At 41.4% G+C, this 27,941-nt stretch overlaps 1 protein-coding gene and 1 pseudogene across 4 annotated transcripts in view; both read right to left on the bottom strand.

Moving 5' to 3' along the window:
- Positions 1 to 27,941, bottom strand: part of CREB5 (cAMP responsive element binding protein 5) — a 382,587-nt gene that overhangs the window by 311,084 nt on the left and 43,562 nt on the right. For all 4 annotated transcript variants that reach the window (XM_074340923.1, XM_074340924.1, XM_019726163.2 and 1 more), the window contains exon 2: positions 2,612 to 2,683. In XM_074340923.1, coding sequence (XP_074197024.1) covers positions 2,612 to 2,665 — 54 coding nt within the window. In that variant the 5' untranslated portion in view covers positions 2,666 to 2,683. The remainder of the gene's footprint in view (positions 1 to 2,611; positions 2,684 to 27,941) is intronic.
- Positions 12,550 to 13,182, bottom strand: LOC109444639 (cytochrome c oxidase subunit NDUFA4; annotated as a pseudogene).

Genomic DNA, 27,941 nt, shown 5'->3' with positions numbered 1-27,941 from the left:
TTTAATTTAAAAAAGAACCTTTCTCAAGCTGCTTCCTTCTCAGGCTGCCATTATATCACTCGGCTTCCCGTCACTCCCTACTGCTCTTGAAAGAGTCCTCTATGCTGGCCACCTCCACTTCCTCACCACCCACTCACTCGTTAATCCCTTCCAATCTGGCCCCCACCCTGACTCCTCTCTCATAGGTCGCTGGCAGGTACCCACTGCCAAATCCAACAGGCTCTGCTCAGGCCCCTCACTGTCCCAGCGCTAGCAGTGTCTGACACCAGTGACCACACGTCTGTGGCATTTATTTACTTATACGCTACTTGATTCCAAAAAGGAGGAGAGATGGCTTATAGCAATACGTAAAATAGAGTGGGAGAGCATCAGTAAGAAGTAGGTGACCCCTAAAACAGAAGGGATCCCGAAAGAAAGACGCTAAAGCCAAAATGCGAGCCATTGGGCAGTCATTCTCCACCTGGGGCAATTTGGGATATTTAGCAATGCCTGGAGACATTTTGGGGTTTCACAACTGGCGAGTGCTACTGGGATCTAGTAGACAGAGGTCAGGGATGCTGCTAAATATCCTGTCATGCACAGTCCCTCCCCCAACAAAGGCTTATTCAGCCCCAGATGTTAATAGTGCCAAGCTTGGGAAATTCTGCCACATTGTCCGATGACGTACGTGCAGTTCTTTTCTCTCTGACTTATTTAAATATTAGATGTGGCTAATAACCCCTTCCTCAAAAGGCCCTCCTCTACTGTCATTCACAACCCTGGACGCTGCTGGAATCCTAACTCACTATGAACCCTCTTCGATCTATGGGATCCCGATCTATGAGGATCCCATTCCCTTAAATGCCCCATCCACAGAGGACTCCACATTATCCTCCCCAAGTAAAGTAAATCCTCTACGACACTCTTCAATGTGACCTGTGCTCTTCCTTCATGGAAAAGTGTAATTCACTGATTGATTAATTGATCACGTGGTTACAGATCTGATGCCTAGACTAGAAGCTCTGTGAGGACATGTATCTTATACACATAGCAGGCTCCCCAAAAATGTGTTGAGTAACTTGAAATGAATAAAACTCAAGGTCACATTCTCACAGAAAAAGCAAAGCAAACTGCTCAAACAATCTGATTTCTTTGGCTATTGAAACTTCCCTTTAAAGAAACTAAGTGGGAATCAGTTTTATCTTAGTTAGCTAAGGAGACTTTCTGCATTCACAGTGGAGAGTGTTGGTCTAGCAGAATGGTTCCCAGTTACTTATCAGCCTGTGTTTTCCCAGTGTTGCTTATTTCTAAACGACCTTCAAAATCGGTTTGTTGAAAAATAGTTGAAATTCAAAATAACTTCCTCTACTGCTTTTCTTATTTACAGGTTGCAAATCAACATTCGCACCCCAGCTCCTAGAGAGCCTGCCAGAACTCAAGCAAAGGACTCTGGTTTCTCAGTCAGTGGCTGATATCACCAGCCACACTGCAAAGCAGCACCAGCAATAACATCTCATGTTTCCATGGCATCTTCCCTCCAGAAGGCTCCCAGAACCCTCCACAAACTCTCTGAGGAGATATAAGAAGGGTCCGTAATGGGTATCACTTCTCCTCTGACTCCGAGACACTTTTCCATACCCTGCTGCCAACTCCACCACATAATCAGGCGGGAGAGGTGGGCTTAATTCCACTTGAAACTACTGGGCAGTTTAGGGAAAGAGAACATAACAACCCATGTTGGAAAGATGTCTGTGCTCTGAGTTCTAAGCTTGTCCTATATCCTATACAATGAAAATCTTGGCATGAGATTGACCTTTTGTGGTCATTTTTCCAATGACTGGAATGTGAAGACACCCAAAGAAAGGGTCAAGCAGGGAACTCATCACCATCAAGTTCCAAAGGTAAAGTATAAAACCCTGACTTTAAGTAGTGGATGGTCCCAAAGTTTTTCAGAGATAGGTTTCCAGTACAATAGTAGTAGTAACAGCAGCAGTCACAGTAACCACAACAAACATTGAACACTTATTACGTGCAGGCTCTATACTAAACTACCTGCAGTATCTCGTCTAATCCTCACGATTCCACTTGATGGTGCCATCAAAGGCTAAAAGAGGTTTCATCCAGCACTGCAGGCCAACTTCTTCTCTTAAACTTTAGGTAAATGGAAAAACTGTGGGCTCTAGATGAGTTAGATGGGGCTTATTTTACTCAAATGGGACAAAAAAACAAAATAGAATCCCATCATTGATGGTGAGCTATTTCATCGGTAATCTGAATGCCCAGTATTCAAGCGGCTACTGTAAAAGCAGGCACCCTCCTTCCTCCCTTTCTGAAATAACAAACCTGAACATTTGGTGGACAGGATGAGTCTGGCTTACTTCCAGGGGAAAGTTCTGGGTGGAAGTGGCCAACACTGATGCATTTCAGGGGCTGTGAGGGAAGTAATTCAAACTATGCAAGGTGGAAATAATAATGATGACGATGATGATGATGGTGGTGGTGAGGGGGACTTTGACAGTATCTTGGTGGAGAACGAAAGCCCATAGCAGGCAGGCATAATTGCCCTGGGACAGTTGCTTCCCTGTTGGAAGGGAGGTGTGTGCCTTGTAAGACAGTTGATCCCCACACTCACCTGGGAGCAGCCTGGGGCACTGCAGACAAACGGCCTCTCCTGCTCCAAATTCATCTTGGATTCCTCATAAATCTGAAGGGCCGGGGGAGAGGGAGGGAGGAAAACAGAAATCCGTGAATATCTCCTGTTTCCACATGAGAAACATGAGAAAGGCAGTCTCTTGGAGTCCCTTTCTATGCCAATTCCCAAATTAGACGAGAAAAACATGAATACAGGTCCTGCCTTGCTAAAGCTCATTAGGCTCCCTGCAGTCCGGGCTCCTATTATGTTTTCCTGAGTGCATATTGACTGTACTTTAAAGAAAAATGTCATGGGGCTGTTGCAGCAGAAACCCTGCCTTGGAAAGTCACATAGACTGTGGTATTACCAGTTAAGACACCACCTGCACAAATAGATTCCAAAGCAAAGTTCCCACCTGTCCTTTGGGGTTGGCTACTTAAAACAGCAAGAGAAGGGGCAGTAACTGGGCAGTCATTAGTGTGAGGACCAATCTGAGCAACCAACCAAATGATTCACCCATAACTACCCCACCCACCAAACTTTGGCATGACCAAGGCATGCAAGATAACCCTGCAGCCTGTCTAGCCAATGACCTCGGTCTTCAATTCCCTTCCCTCTCAGGCATCCGATGATGCTTTAGCAAAAATTACCCAAGTTATGTAGTGGTGAATAGAAATCAGAAAACACAGAAACATATTACATTGGATATTTTGTTCATTTGGTTTTATAGGCTATTTTGAAATTAATACTAGATTAAAGCTACAGCCCTTCTAATCCAGATAAGTTATCTGGAATAAACTTTGCAGGGAGAAACTCTGTGTTATGATCTCAGACATACAAAGTGTAATGAAAAAGAACAGTGAATCTTCAAATAAAGAGATTATTATAGTAAAAAAACACATTGCCATTAACCCCCTTCAAAACACTCCCCCTCACTTTGAACACATTTATCCCATCGTTCTGGCCACTTTCTGAAGCAGTTCTGGAAGTCCTCTTTCATGAGTGCCTTTAGTAGTGCTGTCGTGCCTGCCTCCATATCTTGAATCAATTCAAAATGTTTACCTGTCATGGTCATTTTGACTTTGGGGAAGAGCCAGAAGTCACACGGTGCCAGATCCCACAAGTAAGGTGGATGAGGACAGACCATAATGTTTTTATTTGACAGAAATTGCCATACCAGACGTGATGTGTGACATAGAGCATTGTCAGGATGATTTACGGCACACTTTAAAACACACCTTCTCTCAACTGTAACTCACACTCAACTGAATGCACTGAACAAGTTGAAACTTGTCACACACTGTTACTAAGTTTGATGCACCACGTCCCATATTGAAGATCCCTGCCTTACCGTTGGATGACACTCGGCAGCAGCATTCATTGCATTTTCTGATCACACCTCGTATGTTAAATTATAGTGTGGTCTTTTCTTACATAGGGGTTAGGTTCTAAGGTAAGTTCATTAGGCAAAAATTGAGCATAATCAAAATTACCTTTGCGAATCCTCCCAAAAGCCCCTAAAAGTACAGTGTACATGGTTTTGTGGTTACCAATCTACACGGTAACATAATTTTTTTAAATATCATAAAAAATATTACTTAAATTTGTTACATAATTTAAATAATTTCCGAAATCAGACTTCTCTTTTTGTCAATTTTAGAGTTGAGCTTGTATAAGCTGCATGGCTCTACTGTGGAACTAAAGCCTAGTGTTTTGTCTCTGAGCACAGGAAAAGATTTGCTTCTTTAAAAATGTTACTTGTAAGCGATTCCAAAGGCGTCCCAAGTCACTTTCACCCCTAAAAGAGGGAGCTCTGCTTCAGCTCATGGAATAGTCGCCCTTTGTCCAAGGAAATGTTATTATCATATTATCACACACACACACACACACACACAAAAAAAAAAAAAAAAAAAAAAAACACTATAATTTGTAGGTCATTATACCCTTCCCCCAAACACTAATATATTCCACGTATATTCTTTGGGAAATAAATGCATACTTTTGCTTCTATGAAACACAAAGTGAAAAGACTTGCCTTAGATAACACTGCTAGTCAGATATTTAAAAAAAAAAAAAAATTTTAAAATGTAAACCCTCTTCATACCACCATTTCTTCTGATCATATAATTTTCACCAAGCAATGCCCTTTTCAATCTCCGTTTGTAATGCTTCCCGTTGGTCACCTGTCAACACAATGACTCAGCATAATTTTACAGCTTTCCTATAACAGCCATATTGTTGAAACTCTTTCACTCTATTATATTTAGAAAGAGAAAAAAAGCCACACAATTATCTTTAGAAGCTTTCCACTAGCCCTTGTCTGAAAAAAGTCATGAGCAATTAAAATAACTTCTAGAGCATCCCTTACAGAGCACCCTTCCTCTCTCCTATAAATGCTGAAAACTTACTTCTAAGCCTCAAAATAAAGAGTAACTTTAAAGCTAAGAAAATGATTTTGATCCACGATAGAATACACAACAGAGTAACTGGGATACCTGTTAATTAAGTATGCGTTGTTTTTCTAGTAAAGTTTTAAAAATGCTTTCTTGGACCTTTTCTGCCTCTGTGGCTATAACCTGCCTGACCATTTCTAGATCATTTAATTGCTTCAGGCCTCAGTTTCCCCTCCTTTACAATGGGGGTATGAATATCAGTCTTCAGCTCCTTCATTCCTGCGTTAGGCTGACCAGTTAGGAGGCCTGTAAGACATTTCCAAATTGTGGACAAAGGCTGTGTATTTAAATGTGTGTGTTTGGAAGTGGGAAAAAAGTTTTGTGGGCAAGCATGACTGGAACCTCACTTTAGTATTAACTAGTCTCTGTTTATAAAAGAGAATTTGCTATAAGATGAGTCTTTCTTGGACACCATGTAAGAGATTTAGTTGCCAAAGTAACAAAAGAATGCCAATATTAGTAATATTACTAACCAATATTAAGATTACATGACAGTAAAATGGGAAAGTTCCATATAAATACATTTGTAGCCTACATCTAAAAGTCGTAATTAGTCGTAACAATTAGATTAATGTCCAGTTAATAGAAATGGTCAAGATCGGAAGTGCTACTGCTGAAAGTTAAAGGAGATTTCATTAATAAGCCAAAGTGAGGAAGGAGACTGACAAAGCCCTCCCTCGGAAGCATGAAAAGAAACTCTTTTTCTACCATTATCACAACTCTAGTCCATCAAAATGCTGATTTCTCCCATTAATTCAGTCCCATCAATATGTTCACCTATCATTTTAGTACTTTATTTTTTAAACATAAATGAATCCGTATCAATTCATTACATGCTATGGATCCCGTGGACCAAATGCTTTGGCAACATAATATTAAAATTAGAGTCCTAAGGCAAAATGGCAGATGCTAAAATAAGTTGTAAGTGATTAATAAAATCTAAGGTGAGTGGGTGTCTCTATATAAGTGTGTGAACCTCAATTGCTTTATTTTGATGCTCTACAGTTCCCACATTTTGCCCTTTGGAAACAGCATAGCCTTCCTCATTCCTCTCTGTGTGGGTGTTTGTGATAGTTTTACTGAATTGTACTATTCCATCATGCAGGCTTCATTACTTTTATCAACTAGTATGATCTGGTCTGATGTATTAGTCAAGAGCCATAGTCTATTTTTATGGTCTATTATTATGGTTCTTTTCTAGCACATACTGCAATAATTATTCTCTCAAACAGACTCCTACTAAAGCCCTGTATATATTCTTTTATCATCCATCAGGTGGGGGGGGAGCAAATTACCTAGACGTGATTTTTATCTAGGTTGTTCTGCATGTGGTCCTCAGAAGTCAGATCTCATCCTCTCATTTCCCATTCAGTTTTTACTAGCTGGGATATTTTAATGACCCAGCTGTGTTTGGCAATCCCCATACCCCAGACTCCACTGCACACAGCTGACATAGTAGGCGTACAATAAATATTTGTGGGATGGATAATGAATCCTGACTCATCACAATAAAGCACCCCAAACAGCTTGCCTTTTCTCTATTCCTAAGGCAGTGGTTCTCAAACGTTTTTGGCCCAGAACCAAGTTTTTAGCGAGGCAAGAGTTTGTGTAGGCCACTCATTTCACCTGGACCCAGTCAAGGCCAGAAAAGAAATTTCACCAAATTTACTGGCGGGGGGGGGGGGGGGGGAACAAAGTTGCTTCTGGTGAAAACAACAATGAGGTGAAGCTAGTTTTCATTAAATTTCACATGTAAGTGTATTAATTCTCTATAAATTCAGTCTTGTAATAGTGCCGTAGACATCAAAACGCCCGAAACCTAGTCTATTAGCCAAGTGCGGGCTGCTTGTGAACGCCGCCCTCCCAGAGTGCCCTTTGAGAACCACTGAGTGACCCTTTAGCTTTGGTTAGATACAGTCCTAATTGCGGCAGACTGTTAAGTCATTTAAAAGTTTCTAAACAGTACTATTTTTTATTCCTCGTTTCCAAAGTTCAGATTCAGTGCTCACTTAAATGCCTCCTGAGCCTAATTTCCCTTCGAATTTTTGGAAAACAACACAAACCCCTAATAACAAACCCTAATAGTGCCTAAAGTGAGTAGAGGTTTTTCGTAGTTGACAAGATGATGACAGGCCTGATTTACAATTCAAACCTTCCACTGCCACTGGATTCCTCTGGCCTCGCAATGAGCAAGAATCTCTTTCATTGTTCAGTGTTTGACCCCACAAATCCCTCCTGCTCTAAACTGGGAAATCTTCCACAATGGCTGAGGCAATCCATTCAAAGCCTTTGCCAGGCACTTAGGGATATACTTGGAATTACCATTTCATGAAGGGCAAGCATTGCAAAAAACTAACGTTACTAAAAACTTGGATGGTCTACACAAAATGCTGTACATAGGTATTTTAAACTGAAGGGTAACAACGAAGGCAAAGGGAAAAAAACCTACATCATCTGGTTTGCTGTAATCAGCCAACCGTGTTGCTTCCCCATCGAAATAGGAAGCCACTACTGATCCAGTGGACATCCAACTCCAATCTTAGTGGAATGATACACATTTCCCCCAGTAAAAGCAGATAGAGTCATACAAGTGATTTGGGATTTGGAGTAGTAAAACACTAAAAATGTTGTTTTAATCTGAAAATATGGCATGCGCTTTTATCAACACTAACAGTTATGGGAACTTCAAAGCTGCAAACTGAAACTAAATAGAAATGAGCACTAATAATAAGAGTAATGTATCCCGATCAGCTCTCGTATTACTGATCTGGATATGAACGTATGTATCATAGACCTGAAAGAGGGGGCGTGAATTTTAATAGTGATGTTAACAGCATCTGTCAGTGTTTATTGCCCTACTATGATTGCAGAGAGTCTTCTTGGCAGGACTCACATGAAACAGACCTTGCTACCGTACTGAGCTTTTTAGACCGCTGAGAGGGCTCTACAGGAGGCAATTGGTCCTTCCTCGTGTCAAGAACACCTGACAAATAGGAGCATCTTGAGTTAGTCACACTGTGTGAGAGTCCAGATTAGCCTTACTTTGTTTCTGGGAACAAAGGTTGTTACTAACTAAATTAGTTAAGGGTATAGCCAATTTGCACTTTGTGTTTCTGAAAAAAGCAAATGTCTCTCTCAGTGCATTGGTGAGAAAGGCAAAGACCTACACACAATAATAACCTAGTACCAATTCACCAACAACACTGTCTAAATTATTTTATTCGAAGATGCCCCATTCTACTTTAAAAGCAAGGACGCAGCACGGTTCTCCCAACACATGGCTACCTGTTGGAAAGGAATTATATATTCAGTCTGGAGCTAAGACTTCTTTCTTTGGGAGGGACACTGTACCTTTCACTATCTTATTTGCCCATCTGTAAAACAGGACCGATTTAGTAAAACGTTGTAAAACAGGACCATTCAAAGAAATATTATTTGAAAAAAATAATTAATGGACGCTAACTGTAAAATAAGAGAAAAGTAAAACCTTTATTTTGAATATGTCTTAATTTTTCCAACAGGAATATAGTAATTTCAAATAGAAAAATAATCACCCTTGTATCCCATTCCAAGAAAATCAATTATTTTAGGAGTATGTCTTTGTATCCCTCCCTACATCTGTGTATGTGTCTCTCTCTCTCTTTGTTTTTCTGTATCTTCTCTCTCTAAAACTCTATGTCTGTCTTTAGATGTCTACTTCTCTGTGTCTTTGTTTTGTTATGTATGCCTTTCTGTTTTTGTGTGTGTGTGTGTGTGTGTGTGTCTGTCTGTCTGTCTGTCTCTCTCTCTGTCTCTCTCTCTCTCACACACACACACACACACACAATTTATCAGATGTATTCTTACCAGCTTTACTGGTAAAAAGATCTAGTAGGCTTGTTTCCTGTTTCAGTGTTATTCTTGAAGTGGGCTGCAGCTAGAATCTGAATTTCATTGGGCTATTATTATTTGCAGCTGTGTGACCTTTTTAACCCTGCTTTTAAAGTGACATTTCAGCCCTCAAGCTTGAAACGCCTTGAATGCTGCAAAGTTTTCTAACCAGAGATTTACACAGGGAACAAACCAAGAGAGGTACTGCACCTTCTAAGTGAAAACTTCACCAGAACTTGGCGAGAATTGGGTGTATTACTGGGCAGTTTACCGCCAGAACCCTTTTCCCGGAAGTTCTAAACTTCACACACAGCGCTGCAGTTAAATATTACTATTCCATTCGAACAAGAAAAATCACTGTCCTGAAAAGATGTTAACCATCCACTGTTCAGAATCCCACAACCTGAATGAAAGACCTCTGAGATTGTTTCACGCACTACACATGCTAAGGGACTGTCCAAAGTTCCCTTCAAACCAGGCCTGCTGTTCCCAGGAGGAAGGATTTCAAAAAAACCTTTTGTTTCTGGAAGCTCACCCAGGCTTTACCTCCCAAGCAAGGCTCTAACAGAAGAGAGAGCTGGGGGCTCACAGCCTCTCCTGTACTTCTGCAGAGGTCTGTGGTTTTATTTATGTGGCGTTTATCCTGTGTATGAAAAAACATTCCAGTGGGATTGGGTTTTCATATGTTAGATTCCTCTTTCTTTTTTTTCTTTTTTTTTTTTTTTTAAGTTTTCCATATGTTTCTTTGGAAATGAGTCCTCTTTTCAAAGTTACTAGCTAAATTCTACTTAGGTTTCACACAGTTCTGTCTTAACAGCTTTCCCACCGATGCGTTCAGCAATTTCGAAATACTTGCTAAGCACCGGTGTTGGGCACTAGCGGTGGTGTTAAATAAGTCACTGCAGTCTCTGTGTCTGTGCCTGAGTGTGTATATTTAGGTCCTTGTTCCTCTTCTTGCACAATACATGTTTTGCAGGACGTGCCCCATCTCCAAGAAAAGTTTATTTGACATGCATGTAGAGATTCTCAGGCTTTCAAGGAAATATTGAAGGTAAGTAAATCACTTGGCTTGTTTCTAATGGGACTAAAGACAATGTCAGAAGACATGCTGACAGGTGGCAAACTTTTCCTTCTTACCGGCTCCCAATTCAAATAAACTGAAGAGAAAAGGAAAGGGGTGAAAAGCAAAGGGAAGTGAAAGGAAGGGAAGGGAAGGAAAAGGAAGGGAAGGGGAAGGGGAAGCGGAAGGGAAGGGAAGGGAAGGGAAGGGAAGGGAAGGGAAGGGAAGGGAAGGGAAGGGAAGGGAAGAAAAAAGGAAAGAAAAGGAAAAAGAAAAGAAAAGAAAAATAGCAAAATTGGAACAAGAAGTGATCAGGGGATTCACCAACATTGCCATCTTTATCTTTCCAGAGTCTTCCATTGCAATTTAAAATAATTGCCCCATGAAATCTTGAGAGGAAAAACTACGAGAGCATAGAAATTAAACACAAAACTGGGTATATTCTTCAAAATGGTCAAAAGCAGTGTGCCTTTAGAAAATCAGGAAAAAGTCAGCAGTACAGTTCTTTCTTCTCTTTCACTCTACTGTAGTAAAATTTGCCTCGTTAGAATTATAACACATTCTCAATGTACGACTGGGCCTCTGGATAATTTGTAGTACATTTTGGGTGCATTTGGTTTTTAAACTGTCTTATCTAAAATTAGTATTTAAAAATATTCTGAAAAATCACAACTTTCTAGTCTTGGTTTTATTTTCACATATTCAAATGATTTTTATTGGATAGAATTATTTTCTTTGTATCTTTATTCTATGTACGTATCCTTGCCTCTCCAGCAACAATACATGTTTGGTCCATCTAATGTGGGATGAAGTAATCTTTAACAAAATACCTGAGACATTTTCGTCGTGTGCATGAATCTAATCTACAGAATGTGTGACTGTATATAAACCCAGAAGTGATTGTGCCAGACCTCTGTTTTCTGCAGGGCTTGGTAAGAGGCTGTTTGACCTTACTCTTAAATCTTAAGATTACTATTACTGACTTACTATTAAAAGACACTCAAGAATGATCATTACTGAACTAGGTGATTTTCACCCTTGACTCTAGAAGAAAAGTAGGCATTTCCAAGTTCTATGTAAAGTAGCCAGCAGTTGTGTTCAAAGCTTGCTACATCTCACGGTGTCAGCTGAACACAAGGTAAAAATATACTCGAAGACTTGATTCAGATTCCTAACACACTATGCTTCAAATGTCAAGCCTGTGAACATCTGACAGTGCTAGCAGGTCACTTGAAGGCCATGTTAAAGCAAAAATCTCATGTCATCTGAAGATTCTGCCATCAGTCTAATAAGGTCCCCTTTCTAACTATTAGCAAAAAGCACATTTTCATCTGCCTTCCTAGAAAAGGCATAATTTCCTTGCATGGCCTAGCAAGGAGATTTGGAAATATACTGAGGTCAATTTTTAGTTGCCACGGTTATGGGGGGCATGATTGGCATTTAACTGAGGGTCAGGGGTATAAAATATTCTACGAAGTGCAGAATGGGCAGCCCTGTGCAACACTGAAGTCTCCCTACCCAACAGCCAATAGTGCAGCTTTGGCAAAACTAATAATAGTATAAGCCCCACCGCCCCTGGTTGAGAGGTAAGAAGCTGATAAGAGTAAAAGAATAGTAAGACAATAAAAACAAAGTCAGCACACAGAGGAGGAAATGAAAATAAAGGAGTAAACACATATCCACCGCTCTCTGTAAACCGTGAATAAAGTTAAGCTTAGGATGAGGCTAGCTTCAATGCCAATAAAAACTTTATGAATATTCAAAACAGTATGTGAAGTGATTCCCGCTCAGTGTGAAGGACAGCTGGGGACTGTTGGCAAAATTTTAACTAAGCATAAGCACAGAGGAGACAATCCATAGAGGAGAAAGATGAGTACATTAGTCTAAACTAGGGTCGATTTTTTTTGTGTGTTTTTTTTCCAATGAATTACCTAGTTTGGCTTCCTACAGCCCTCAATGTCCAGTTGACCTGCCATGCCACTTTAAGCAGGGGTGACTCAACAGTAGTAGACGAAGCATTGGCCCAATGTGCAAACAGACTCTTGGTCAGATGCCTTTTCATTCCTGATAATTGCCGGTTGATTTTATATCATTGCTGAGAATAGCTCCATCAAAAGGAACGTGTTTCTCTTTCCCTTGTCTCTTTTAAAACTGTAAGTAGAGAACATTACAAACTTCTAAATTCTATGCGAATGTTGCTGGTACCATCAGATGTCAGTTCATAGAATATTTATTAGGGTAACATTGGTCTCCAAACAAACTTCTCAGTAAGAAAACTTAATAGAAAAAAAAAAGAAAACTTAATAGGTCAAAAAATATTATATATAGTATACATACATATATATGTATGTATATGTATATATATATATATGTTTTGTGTATATATATAACATACATATATGTACAAACACACACAAACATATAAATACATATATATTTAATGTTTTTTTCTCTTTTGGCCTATTACGTTTTCTTTTTTTTTCTTTTTTTAAGTTTCAGATATTTATTAATCAGTGTAAACCCCTACATAACACACCAACACGATTTCATGCATTTGGAGGGGAAATATTTCCTGGTTAAGTGGAAAATTGTGCGGATGGCTTCTGGAAGGCCTTCATTCTAAGCAGCTTTTTAGTGAGCATTTCATTTAGAAGTCTGGACCTTCTTTCTTCAGTTTGCTGTAATCTACACTCACTGAGTAGAACTTGTATTGCTGATTGGGACCCATTTTGTTCCAGGGTTCTGGGTTATTTTTTTTATCCCAACAGACATCTGGATTGAACAATGCCAGGCGCATGACATACAGCGCGGCTCCAGTGCCTCCAGCTCCAATACATACAAAGAGGGGGATCAAGCCTGGATGCTTCTTAGCCTGACCGACGATTTGGTGCAGCATGGTTGCGGCAGCGGGCTGGGGTCCCCAAGCACAGAAAAACGAAACTGTGAGGCCCAGGAATAGATAGTCTCTTACTACGTTTTCTTATTAAGAAGTTGGACTATGTATGTATACAGGTATATAGTCACACACACACATTACAGAGATTATTTCATCCCCATAAACTAGCTCAAGACTCAAAATGGATGCTTAGTCCCTAACACAACGCAGGGCAGGAGATGGAGCTCACAAGGCGTCAGAATAAGAAAATCCAGGTCCGCTTCTCAGCACAAGGTCACCACAGTTAAGGATCATTAAACTTGTATTTCAAAAGTGCAGAAATATGCTGTGTTTTTGAGGATCACTAAATGGTTTCCATAGACTAGGAAAAGTCCTTAATGTCTTTCTCAACTTCCTAGTAAACAAAAGACTCACTCACTAAAGCCTCCAAATCCACTAAAACACCCTGGAAAAGGCCTTTTCCTTCAACCACCACCCACAAGAGGTTACACTGTACCAGACTCCCATTCATCAAAAGGTCTGAGCCATTCACAAACAAAGGCAGGGGCCAGCTCCTCTGTCCCCCAGGGCTCAGCCCCCAGACAACAGCACCATTTTTCAGTCAACACTCCACATCAGCATGGAAAGCAAAAGAGGGTTTTTTTAAATGTCCCTGCTCTCCACAACCTAGGAGCCATCCCTCAGCATGAATGCGGCCTCTTTGCTCAGGGGGTGGAGGTCAGGTCCTGGGAAATACCCTGAACCTGGAGTCTTCCGAGAGGGAAAGTGAAAGGGGAAAAGGGTGCACGCGGCACCCAGAGGGGATTTGGAGGGAGGCCCATCAGACATCTCCATTCAAAGGCTGAGTCAAGAGGAAGGGAAAAGCCGAGCCCCAAAATCCGGGGAAACTGCAGATACTCAACAAAAGAATTCAAGGATCTTCATAAGGCATTGTTCACAGGCTGCTTCGGGAAAGTGGCTTATGGACAGTGATTGATTACCTGTCAGGCAGAACTTGTTCAAAAGCGATTCAAGCTCGGCACGCATTGGGGGTAGGACCAGAAGTCGAGGACACTGGTGTCATTCATTCATTCTTTCCGCACTTCGTCACAGAGCACCGACCATGCATTAGGCGCCATGATAGGAGCAGGGAGGCACCACAAAGATAGCCCCTGCCCTCTGAGCACCGACGGTCCAGTGGGGGGGGAGGCCTGTACAGACGTCGATGGCGGGAGGTGGAATGTTAAAAGTCAGAAAGTACTTTCAGCAAAGTGCTCTGAGAGTTCAGAGGCCAGGAGACAGCAAGGCCATCCCATTAAATGCATCAACTACCAGATAATCTCCTTTCACAGTTAAATATTTCTCATACTAAGACGTCAATTCAAGCCGTACACAAACGTGCACATACGTGCATGTACACACAAAAAGTAAACCTCGGAGTAATCTTTTAATACTAGAAATAAGGTTGTTTTGTGCCTCTGAAGGGAGCACAGCCGGCGAAAGCCGTTCTACTACGAGTTAGGACGGTAAAATTCCCAGTTACGTAGTTCCAAAACCTTCAGTGTTCCAATCCACCTTTTTGATACCTACATCAAAGGATTTCTGGAATTCTCGCAGTGAGGGGATTTATTTAAAGAGTGGCATCCAGCGAGTATGTGTAAGGTGCTTCAAGGACCTTGAACACAAGTTGAAAGTCGTAGCATCATCATTCTTTCTTCATCTGTCCTCTACTGTTTCCAAAGAAACAGAAACAACCACTTAGACAAACACACAGAAAAATCCTCTGGACACCCAAGTTACCCAATGTCTCTCTTCTTCCCAAACCACCAATCAGCCAGTCACCGGGCAAACAGCTCAAACACCAGGGAAGGAAAACATGTTATTTTTCTGGGCAAGCCTTAACTTCACTGCCTACAAAACACAGCCCCACGGGGCACATCCCACACATGGGGAGATTAAGGCCCCCCTCTTTATTGGAAACCAATGGTTACCCGTCAACGCCTGCGGAAACTGAGGTCAGGATTTGCCGGCATGCACCCTGAAGTCCAAGCTCATTTATTCTCGAGCTGTCTTACACAGACCAGTATTCACATCCAAGTCGTCCCTGGGATGCCTCTCCCATTGATAAAACACGAAGAAAGCTCCGAAAGAGTACGTAGCAGAAGAGAGAAGGCTTCTCCTCTCCACTGAGCCTTATCCCTCAGCCACCCAACACCCAGCGGACGTTTCAGAACCAGAGAATTGGCTCAAAGTCAATGCTGGACAGTGAGTCAACCCAGATGTCTAAATGTCCCCTGAATCAGGCAACTCGGTGAGCTACGGTATGAAAAAGAAAGTAAAAACAAACAAGAAAACCAGGCTTCAGATAGTTCTTACAAAATGAAGCTTTCGGGAGCCAAGGTCCACAGCGCACACAGCCACTTAGAAGCACACTCCAGAGAACTTGTCAGAAAGCTTCGAAGTACAAGGGAGGCTCCCTGCCACGGGCCAGGGTCATGGACCCAAAGGTGACAATGAGACACTCCCAAGAACATCTGGCCCAATGAGCCCAGTGCTAGGCCTTTCCAGACGGTGGACAGCGGCCTCTGTGTTCACTCATTCACTGACCCCAGACTCCCGACCCAGGTTTGGCTGCTTGGGGACAGCAGAGCACAAACCTCATTCACCCAAGCCCAGTGTGGGGTTAGGGTTCTAAGGTGGCTGAAAAGCCACTGTCTTCCCTTATTTCCAGTGTCTTCCTCCAGAAGATTTGTCAGTCTTCCAGCAAATGTCTCTGGAGGACCTCGTTAGGTATGTTTTGGGGAACAAGTGGTGCAGCAGACAGAGGAGGTCCCTGTTCTCACGAAGCAAAAGTAAGCAACAACCACAAGTGCACAAATCAAGTAAGTGAACAAGAAAAGCAACACTGTGGAAAGTTCACTGAACGCGATAAAGAGGGTGATATCATAGAGACAAAGGTGGCCAGGGGAATGTTTTTAAGGGGCAAGTCAGGCACACCTCTCTGAGCGGGCCACCTTTGAGCAGAGGCCTGAAGAGGGGAGACGGGGTGCTCCAGGTAGAGTGGACCTCAAAAGCAAAGAACTCGGCCTGTATGAAGGACTGAGAGAAGGCTGGTAAGGTTGGAGGGTGCTAGGAGAGAGCGAGAGGGGCCCAGGGTCGCTGAAAGCAGGCAGGCCTCAAGTCATCCAAGAGTGGGTGTACTCTAAGAATCAGGAGAAGCGCTGACACAGGCTAGGCTGTAGAGAGACGGACTTTGAGCCGTTAACTTTTCTGCTGCTCCGTCCACATATGAAACATGAGTATTATCGGGACTGACTTTGGGGTGGTTGTGAGGGTGAAAAGCTCACCAGGACGAAGAGTGAGGCTGGACCAGAGAGAGCTAAACTAAACATCTCGTACACTAAACATCATAGCATAAAGGAATATTTAGAATTCCCCCCCTCCCCGAAACAAGAATATTCTCCTCCGAATGAGAGGAAATCAAGAAAAAAACTCTAAACAGCCCCTGGGACATAACTAACACAGGCCTGCAATGTGAGAGTCTAAACACTGACCTTGGCACGAATTCTTTCAGTCACCACTTTAGCTACAGCTTGAGGTCACACGGCCTGATTTCAAACCATGGCTGTGTGAACTTGGGGAGGTAACGTAACCTCTCTGTGCATGTTTCCTCATCTATAAATGGAGATAATACCCACTTCATAGGCTTGTTTTAAAGATTATATATAGAATTAGTATAAACATATGATAAGTTATTATTATACAGAATATATAGCAAATAATTTCTAGTATATAGTGAATATACAATATATATTAGCTATAATTATAATAATTAGTTTTTTTCTATCTGAAGAGACACTAATCTCGCATTCAAACAAGACACTGAAGACATTTCAATCACATATAACCAGATTTAGGACAATGTCAACTACTATTTCTTTTTCTTTGACTATTAAATACCATATTTTGGATTTAGTGATTAAAAGAACATTTTTCTTGGCATGGATAAATTGCATCAAATATAATTTTTTTCTCTCAATGGATTAGATTTGTTTTGGTTGGGTTTGGTTTTTACAGAGCTGAATAATTATTTTAAATGTAAAGACTCAGTTTATCCGTTAAATTTGTCAAGAAAACTTTGGCAATTGACAAATCATGTTTTACCTCAAGTTGTAATTTTATACCGGGGTACCAAAAAAATGTATACAAGTGGACACTGGTCACCACTGCTCAAGCAGTAAGTAGTTCGCCGTAATCAGAAGTGTCTGGATGCTGATGGTAACCACTTTGAGCACCTCTTATAATTGCATAAGTCAAACGTGACTTGTATTCATCTTTTGTTGTCAGTATATATTGAGTATTACAATTTTACTACAGTTTTCCTTTCTTAAAATGTGTATACATTTTTTTTGGCACCCTCTGTGTATATAATATATCTTGAAGGTTATGTGCCAAAATATCAACAGCTCCACAGTAGTTGCAGCTGGCCAATGAGATTATGTGTTTTTGTGTGTATATCTACACTTTCTTTCTTTCTATCATGAACATTGATTGGTTGTGTGCAAAATAAATCAAAACCTCAACACAAGATAAAAAAGAAATAGATCTGGAAGCAAGTGATGATGGCAAGGACACTATGAGTCCATGAGCCTGCCTTGCCCTTTGCAGCTACCTTGGGCAAATTTCTAAACCGCTCTAAATTTTGGTTTCCTTGTTTGTGAAATGGACAAAACAGTCCTTTTTACCACAGTGTTGTGGTGAAGATTGGACGAGGCATATAATGAACACTCAGTAAATCACAGCTCTAGTAATACTACATAGTCTTTAAGTGCATCTGGGTTCAAATCTTGTTTCTTTCATTAATTAGCTGTGTGACCTTGATAAGTCACTTAACCTCTCTGTGCCTCAGTTTCTTCATATCTTATAATAATGGACCTTACCTCATAAGGGTACAACAGTATACGAAGACTACTGACCACTCTGCTGTACACCTGAAGGTGATGTAGGATAATATTGAATGTCAACTATAATTATATATATATAAAATTATATATATACATATATTAAATATATATATATATATATATATTCCCCCCCCTCCATGGGGTGTAAAGCACAGAATAGGGAATAGAGTCAGTGGAATTGTAGCAGCTGTATAAGACGTCAGAGGGGTAGTAGATTGGGGGTGGGGGGTTATCACTTTGTGAGGGGTATAAATGTCTAATCATTAGGTTGTGTTTGTACTCCTGAAACTAATATAAAAAAATTTAAAAGGGGGGGAAGCGTATATGAGGACTAAAGGAGTGAACATATGTAAACAATGTAGAACAGTGCCCAGCACGTGGTGAAGTGCTATGTAACTGCCTTATTACTATTATAAAATCTGAGTCGAACACTTCTGAAGGCAGTAAGGTTAAACAATCATGCAAATATGGTTGATTTCATGGTGACCAAAATAACAAGCAAGAATAGCACGACATTTTAGTGCCATTCATTGGCAGAGACACTAATTTTTATTCATGTACGAACTTGTTATATTTATGTGGCAAAAAATAATAATAATAAGGTCCTAATTTTTATTTGTTTCCATATATTTAAAGAACAAGTTATAACGTCAGGACTTAGCAAACTCTTAATTTTCTGAGCTAATTTTACCAGTGAGCATGTTCATCAGTCTGTGTTCATATTGTTCCTCCAGCACAGAACAGGATTCAGTAAGTCTGCAGGCGTGCGCTGGAGTGTGTAATCCTCAGTGTGCCATGCACAAAAGGGCTCAGGCTATCTACTTATGTATCAAATACAATTTTGATTGGAAGACTGTCTTGCTTGGAACCATGCTAGGTCCTGGGGAGACCTAGATGAAAGAAGATGTAGTCCCCGAGAAATAACGCAGTGGTCAAAATTCAGAAGAACACAGAACTGAGTCTGACCCTCCCCCTATTCCTCTTCTCTTTCCCGCTAATAGCTGCAGGTCCGTGGGCACACTACTTAGTTTCTCTGAACTTCACTTCCTTCATCTGCAAAACAGGAATAATAACAACAGCTACCTCATAGGTTTGTGGTGTAGATTGAATGAGAAATTTCCTGTAAAGCATTTAGCACATGGTAAGCTCTCAGTAAAGTTAACTATTGCTATATGCTCTTTGAGGGAGACAAACCCAAGCTGACAACTGAACATCCATGGGAAAACTGAGATCGACTTTCAAGGATGACTATGCGAGCACAGAAGAGGGAGTGACTCAATTTACCTATAGGAGCCAGGATTTAGGAAAATGGAATTGAGCTATTATCTTTAGCACCTTCTGTTCCCATTCTGGTGCCTGCCTCACCCACTGTCCATGATCCTTGGTTGATCTGCCCCCATATTAGATAAATTAGAACCCACGTTCCATGTCTCTAGTTGCAGACCCAGTCAAAGCTTACTCTCATCTTCATTGAATAGTAAGGTCAAGGTTATCTTGTTTAACCACACATCTGATATTTGAGTCTGTGAAACAGCACTCCAAAGCACTCATTATCCAGATGTGGCTAGAAGACCTGCAGTGATGTCAACTTGCCCCTTTGAAGAACTGGACATCTTTAAGAAGCTTGGCAGCAATAGCGGACAGGCCTTGGCACTGGCCTTTGGAAACAGGCTGAGACAGGTAAATTCCAGCCCAGAAATCAACCCTGCACCTCATTCCCATGGCTTGTCGGCCATGGCCGTTGGGGGTCTCGTGTCTATTCTGCTTGTAAGCTATTCTGATCAGTAACTCTTGACTTTTGCTCAGGGCATTGGACACTGCCTCATGCTCTGTCCCCAGTCTCTGTGTCTGGATCTGCTCTCTACCACAGCTTCTTGAATCCTGACCCTTGATTTATACTGCTCCTCACAGAAGCATGTATGACCTTATAAGACCACTTGCCCATCTTCATTTGCTTATTGCTTAAAAACTTGCTCCTTGGGGTGGCCAGGTGGCTCAGTTGTTTAGAACGTGAGCTCTTAACAACAAGGTTGCCGGTTCAATTCCTGCATGGGATGGTGGGCTGCGCCCCTGCAACTAAAGATTGAAAATGGTGACTGGACTTAGAGCTGAGCTGTGCCCTCCACAACTAGATTGAAGGACAATGACTTGGAGCTGGTGGGCCGTGAAGAAACACACTGTTCCCCTATATTCCCCAATTAAAAGAAAATTAAAAAATAAAGCAAATTTCCTCCTCACAGGGAACTAAACCCCACCTCCCTGCAACTTGCAATCATAGGCTCATTCCCATCATAGGGGCCATCCTGAAGAAGTAGAATCTTTAACAAAGCAGAGTTTTGACTATCTGCAGGACCACTCCAGACTGCCTGCCATTCCCCACTTCTCTTGGGCAGAGAAAACATTTCCAAGTCCCTTCTACTGCTTCTCTTGAGATGTTCCCTCATTAGCCCAACCTCTTTCCTAGGATGCCGACAACTCCATACGGCCATTAGGCTGATGATGGCTTTTCTCTGTCACTGATCCTGGGGAACATTTGCATTTGCTTCAACACAATAGCCCAAGAAGGAGCAATGTGGGAAATTCTGACACATGGGTGGGCCGCTGTGATCTAGGGTGACTTCTGCACAGCTCCTGTCACCCCACAAGAGCAACTCCTCCTTTGTCTACAAACATCACCAGGAACACTAACCCGTTTTTGTAAATTTTCAATGGGCTCTTTGTGAACAGGTGCTATACTGAAACACGTATTTCCAGAGTTGTGCCCACGAATGCACAACAAACACTAGATAGGACTTCTTGGAGACAAACCTGGGAAGTGTTACGTCTTTTCCTTACTAGACATACGAAGGACAGGAAAGAAAAAAACAGAAAAGGTGGAACGGAAGGCTGTGTTTACACTACTCCTTGTCCTGTGGTTCCAGGGACCGGAGTAAGTCTGCACAATGCCACAGCCAGTCCTAACGGCCCTCCCTCACTGCGAGGACAGTTCCACGGGATGGTCTTCCGATCCATTCTCGGCTGCCCTCTGTGTCCTAGGAGGCTGCCCCCAGATCCCTTAACTGGAGGGTGGAAGAGAAGTGAAGTCAGGTACCCACTCCCTGCATTGCCTCTCTGCTGGGCTTTGGGTGGCAGTGACTGTGTGTCTCCCCATATGGCGTGCAACCCCTCTTTCACAACTATGGTCAGTCCTTTCTAGTAGGCTCTTCCCTTGGTCCCCTTACCCCTCCAGGTCCGGGGGTGGGAATGGCCCTCTGCTGTGGCTAGACCCAGGTTAGCCTGCCCACAGCTCTGAAGTAGTCCCTTCATTCCATTTTCTTTCATTATCCTTTGGAGGGTGCCAGCTGCTCCTGTGGGAACGCTGACTGATACAGTGGCCTATGTTTAAGGAATATTTAATCATGTCCATATGCCGAGAACTACTGTGACCACTAATTCTCCCAGATCATAGCCCAGATTCGCAAGACCTTGACCGAGGGACTCAGAATTCTCCGAAGGAGTCAATGTCTCAGAGAGACGTCATTGGACCACCTGATACGTTCGCTCTCAGAATCCAGATGTGCCTGGACAAAGAAAAGTGAGCCCCTTCAGGGTGTATGTGGAATGAGGTGGAAGCACTTGTTCGGAAATGTTTCCTGATTAAGTGCTGTTGGTCTTATGACATGAAAAGGTAAATCAAAAAGAAGGCTGGGAAGGCAACAATGATTTATTGCTGTTTATTAGTCCTCATCACAGCCCTGTGGAAAAGGTGTTTTACTCTCCCTAGTTTACAGATGAGAAATCTGAGATAAACAACTTCCCCAAGGACTCAGCTAGAAAGAGGGGAGCTAGGAGCCAAAAAGGCATCTGCCAACGCCTTCACATGCATTCTTCCCACCACCCTACCCACTTTTTTCTCTCAAGACTGAAACTTCTCTAAAAGTATCAGTATAAATTTCCTACTAGCTAACGATAGATAGGATATTATCTCGAGAAACATTAATTTTCTCAATTTTCACAAGGTACCAGGCTAAAAACCAAGGGCTTTTTTTTTTTTTCCAGTCATAGGATAAAAGCAATCAAGTAATAACTACATGGAATTTACTAGAAAAACCCCCACACACAAAAAAATCCCCAAAAACATAAGACCTTATTTATTTTAATAATGCTTTTTATAAACGAAGGTGCTATTATGCCCTTCAGGTCTGTTTTTATTTCATTTCTTCAATTTGCCTGAGTCTGGCTTCTCAGTTGTCTTTATTTTGACTGTTTCTGCCCCAGAGAGGTGGTGCTACAGGTTCTGTGAAATCATTACCTTTACAGCTGTGCTTGCTACCTCACAGAGACGCAAGAGAAATACAGGCTCTCTGCTTCCTTTTTAAAACCTGACAGTCACACTTTCTCCACTTCAAAGCCACGCCATATGACCTCAGCAGGCTGACATAAATGGACACTCATGCAAGAGATTATTCATTCAGTGGCTTTTTCCATATGGTAAAAAAAAAAAAGAGTCATTTGTTAACCTTTGTGGAGTTTAACAGTTTACAAAGCCATTTTCCATACATTAATTTAATTTGGTTCTTAGAATGATTTATGAAATGGATGTATTTTTTTTTCTAATTTTGCAGATGATGAATCTGAGATTTAGAGAAGGAAAGTACTGTGACTGAGGTCACAGCACCAGTAAAAGGCAGAACTAGGACTTGAATTTGAGCCCTCTGCCCCGAATACTAAGATAGTCTTAGAGCAGACCAGAACAACCAATTTGCCAGTGCTCTGGAGATGTTTGAGCACCCGGAGAATTGATCTAAGTGCCAGTGAGTCCTAAAAATACATTCATGACACAAATACAGGAGTATTGCTCTAGAAGGTTCTAGGCCCTGTGGAGTGTTTCCAAAGGTGAGGGGTAGAGGTTATCCTCTCTCCTTGGAGGCTGGAGAAACTGCACCAAGCACCTTTCCAGCACCTTCTGCCTTGGGTCAGAAGCTGCAAAACTCTCTGCTGATCTGCAGTCCAAGCTCCTAGCACACCCCCGACATCTCAGCTTAAGGCAGCCTCCAGAGAATAATTTGGAGAAAGTCTAAATATCCTCCACTCCTACTCTCTACCTCTGCCACAGCAACTACAGTCTTAGGGTTTCTGGAGCTCTCCTGAAGCTGCAGGAGTCTTGCCATCTCTCTACTCAGCATCCTGTCTGTCCTCGGCTCCTCCTGACATTCTGTATAAAGAGGTGGCCCCAGAATCTCTTCTCTCTCAGGAGGATGAAACTAAGTACCCATCCCAATTCTATTCCAAGTGTCCATGTCATCTGGGTGCAGTTAGCAACCCCACCACAAACCAACTGCATTGTGAGCCTGTTTCTAGAATAACATAGTACCTACCTCAAACTGTTGATCTAGTATCCGAAACGACACATCTAACAATATATCCAGCACATAGTAAGCATTCTATAATAGTTAGTATTATCACAGGGCTGTACTACAGAGCTACATAGCTGTGTCTTGCAGAAACCCTTATTTTCAAAAAGGAGAACATTCTTGTTTTTGTAATAATTGGAAACAAATGTACATACGATATGAAAAACTGTATGTGAACAGGTTAGATCGTCTAGAGGAAATGGACAATGTCAAGATACAAACTTCCAAAAATGACTCAAGAAAAATCTGAATAAACCTATACATAACAAATAAAGAGACTGAATCAATAATTTGAAGGGGAAAAAAAATTCCCACAAAGGAAAGCTCAGGCCAAGATAACTTCACTGTTGAATTCTACCAAATTTCTAAAGAAGAATTAGCACCAATCTTTCTCAAACTCTTCCCAAAAATAAAGAGGAGAAAACACTTTACAACTTATTCTATGAGGCCATTATTACCCTGATACAAAAACCAGACAAGGGCATCACAGGGAAAAACAAAAAACAAAAAAACTATGCACCACCATTTCTTATAAATATCGATGCAAAATCCTCAGTAAAATACCAGCAAACCAAATCCAGAAACATATACAAAGGATTATATACCATGACTAAGTGGAATTTACCCCAGGAATGCAAAGTTGGTATGACATCTGAAAATTAATCAATATAATATACCAACTTAATACTAGAATGGAGCGGGCACATGATCATCTCCACAGACACAGAAAAAGTATTTTACAAAATACAACACTCTTTCATGATAAAACACTCAAAAAAACTAGGAATAAAAAGGAACTTCCTCAACCCGATAAAGGAAATCTACCAAAACAAAACAAAACAAAACAAAACAAAACAAAACACCCACGATGGCTATCGTATGTAATGGTGAAAGACTGATGCTTTGCCCCTAAGATGAGAGAAAAGAGAAGAATATCAGTTCTCACTACTTCTATTTCACTAGAAGACTAGCCAGGACAATTAGGCAAGAAAAAGAAATAAAAGACATGAGCTTAGAAAGAAGCAAGTAAAATTATCTCTATTCACAGATGACATACTCTTGTATGTTGAAAATACTAAGGAATCCATGAATTTAAAAAAAGCTCTTAGAAATAATGAATATGTTCAACAAGCTTGTAGGATACAAGTCAGTGTACAAAACTCATGTCTATGTCTACACACTAGCAATGAACAATCAGAAAATGAAATTAAGGAAACTATTTCACTTACAATAGCATCAAAACAATAAAACAGTAATAAACTTAACAAAGGAAGTGTAAGACTTGTATACTGAAAACAACAAAACATCATTGAAATAAATTAGAGAATACCTAAATATATGAAAAGATATTCCAAGTTCATGACTTGTAAAGATTAATATCGCTAAATGGCAATATTCGCCAAATTAAGCTACAGACTCAATGCAATCCTAATCATAACCCCAGATGTCTTTGTTGCAGAAATTGACAATCTGATCCTAAAATTCATATGTAAATGCAAGGGACTCAGCATAGCCAAAACAATCTTGAAAAAGAAAAACAAATTTGGAGGATACATCAGTGCACATGAAATATACATATTTCATGACTCAAAAAACACACAATAATTTCTAGACTCTAGTCATGATGAGTTAGTGGAAAATTATGACTACCAAAAGGCATTTATGCAGGAAAATAAATATCACCCATTTTCTACTCTAAACTCAGAGTATGAACATCTAACAAGACAAATTCTAGAACAAATGCCCATCCCCAAAATGCTGTAACCATAACATCTCGTCTTGTTGATTGCTGTCTAATACAATAGGTGCTCCATAAACAATGGTGAATGAAAATGTGGATTTTCCCCTCATCAATCCTACATCGTCCCTTCTTGTTTACTCTTTCCTTTGCTAACACTAGGATCTACATTGTTTGATACCCCTTCCTCCACGCCTTCCGTGCTTTCTTCTCCTTTTTCTACCACTCCCCTCCCTCTCACAGCTCTCTCTCTTCCTCTCCTCTCTAATCACTCACATCTGAGTAATGGTCATAGTCACTCAATTCTACTTCTCTTAAATCTGTCCACGTTTCTCCATTCCCACTGCCACCATCTGAGACGACAAACTCATCATCATCCGTAACTGCTTTTCTCAGAACGGCTCACAGTGTGAGTAGCTGAGCTTTATGAAGCACATACTTGTGCAAAACAGTTCTCATTTCATCCTCACGGTTATTCTACTGGGTGGGTGTTGTCATGATTCTTCGTTTTTTTAAAACGCGAAAATCGAGACTCAGACAGGCTAAGTCACCGGTCCCCCAGTGCTGACCGATGAGTCTGTCGGATTCCACGGCCCTTATTCTGGCCCACTACACCATCCTGCCCCCAGTCCTGCCCCGTGGGCAACATGGCTGCCAGAGAGGTATTTCTAAAATGTGAAGCAAGCAGACATGGTAAGCGCTTATATATTAATAGGTAAAGATTTTTCTATTTACCTTCTCTCTTTTATCCTTTTTTCTCTTCCTGTCATTCCTGCCAACTTTCATTTCCTTTATATAAGCTTCATATTAGTGTCTTTCCTCACATTTGTAAAAGACTTAATACTTTTCAAAACTTTTGTTCCTCAAAGCAATCCTGTGAAGTAGGCAGGACAAACTGCTCTATAGAGATATCAAATGTCTTTATATGTCACATGAATGTAGCGGGACAGTAGTAATTAGCAGGGAGTGAGATATAGTAAGAGCAATAGCAACAGAAGACACAATAGCAGTGATAGGAACTGCAGCTGTAGGAAAATCATTAGAACTATTTATGTCATTAATTTACTCCCCTAGCCTCATTTTCCTCAGACATAAAACAGAGATAATAACACATACTTAAAAGATTGTAGTGAGGATGAAAGAAGATAACATATATGAAGCATGTATTCTGTTTCAGGAACATACCAAACCCTCAGTCAATATGAGTTAATGGCAACCTGACCCGACAAGGTCAAGGTCACTGAGCTGGTTAAAGTCAAAGCCAGCACAAACCCAAGTTGGACTTTCCACCATGTCATCCCACCTTTCCACCTGGACCTGGGTCATATTTTCAGTGGCACAAGATAGTCGGCTCATTCGTAGCATGTATTCTGCCTGCCCTCTACTTCTACCTTAGAAGTTAGAAGAAAAAACAGGGAATGGGCTGGGAGCATCATAAAAGAGGGCATTTAATACAATCTATGATGATAAGATTCCAAAGCCTAAAATCGTCCCGTGGGTTCTGCCTTCATGATTGACTTAATGAAGAAACACCAGCACTGCATGATTCTAATCTAACAACTAGTCTCAATTTTCTGAGGTCTTGGCAATAGGGGGAAAAAAGGTCCCTTTTCCTGATTTTTATTTTCTGTGCTCTCCCACGTCTCCAAACCAAAAGGATGGTCAAGATGCAAACTCAAATAGACCAAACAAGACATTGAAACATAGGAACAGTGGATGACTGGACAAAGGATGAGAGGAGTGGGGTTTGCCCCGGTGGCTGAACGCCAGCTCTGAAGACGAACTCTAAGAACAAGACCACCACAAGGCACCCATGCTGATTTTTCCAGGAGGATGTGAATTAAGCCTACATTCCATTGGGGCATTCATGTGGAGGGGTCAGCGAGGGAGTGGATGTTCGATGAGCACAGTCCATCTTGGCAGGGAGGGTGATAGGGTGTGGGTGTCCTGTCATCAAATCTGCAGGACATCAACCCAGCCCATTACGTCAGCAAGAATCGCATCACGCAGGGAGCATAAGGATGAGGCCCATCAGAGCCATCAAATCCCACAGCACAGCGTTAAAAGCCTCTTACCTCTCTCCTTCAGGATTCATTCAGGACTCTGTAAGGGAATTGCCATTCTCATGGCCCACTATGTCTCAGGCACCACCTACGTATGTCGCTCACATTACTACATTTAATTTCTACAACACCCCTTCCAGGAATGCGTCCATATTTTACTGGTGACTAAGCTGGGCTCAGAGAAGTGAAGTCATTGGCCTGGTCGCACAGTCAATGTTTAGCAAAGTTGAGATTCAAACCCAGGTCTGTCGGAAACCATAGCTCATGTTTTGTTTGTTGTTGTTTTCACACCAGACTACACAGCTTCCAGAGTAAGTTCAGAATCCCTCTCTTGACATAGTTCTTTCCTGTCTGCCTATTTGGGCATTTATATAACCTTAATAGTAGGAAAAGGCTGTTTTCAAATGTCTCTGTGCATTTAAATCTAACTTTACATAAGCTTTCATTGCATTTGTTACATTTTCAAAACACGGCCCATGCCACTCACATTGTAATTCATTACTTAGTGAGTGCTACACTGTCAGGCGTCTTGCTAGACACCAGAAGATAAAAAGTAAGCACAGTCTCAGGCCTTCCCCCAAGACCCAAAACTAAGCCTGACCTGATGTAGAGGCTTTTTAAGGAGCTATTATTACCTGAACCTGAGACATGTCTTGTTTGCCTCACTACTAATGTGTCCTAATCTGATACTGAGTGAAAATACCTGGGCTTCTTACACGCCCAGAGAGCAAGACTCCCAACTCTAGGTTTCTTCTCTGGGTTCTGTCTGGGCTCCCTGTTTTAGTCATCTGACTAGGAACACAGCTCATTAAGGCTAGCATTCTGCTGTGCTCTCCCAGGCCTGGAGGCCTGTCCAGTGGCACAGAATCTGATGGGACAACCACCATTCCTTCTGTGGTCTCAGTCTGTCTGCT

This window comes from Rhinolophus sinicus, linkage group LG09, assembly GCF_036562045.2.
Source record: "Rhinolophus sinicus isolate RSC01 linkage group LG09, ASM3656204v1, whole genome shotgun sequence".
NCBI classification, from domain to species: domain Eukaryota; kingdom Metazoa; phylum Chordata; class Mammalia; order Chiroptera; family Rhinolophidae; genus Rhinolophus; species Rhinolophus sinicus.
Note: the sequence above shows the minus strand (reverse complement) of the source record. Positions and strands in the feature narration are given on the sequence as shown.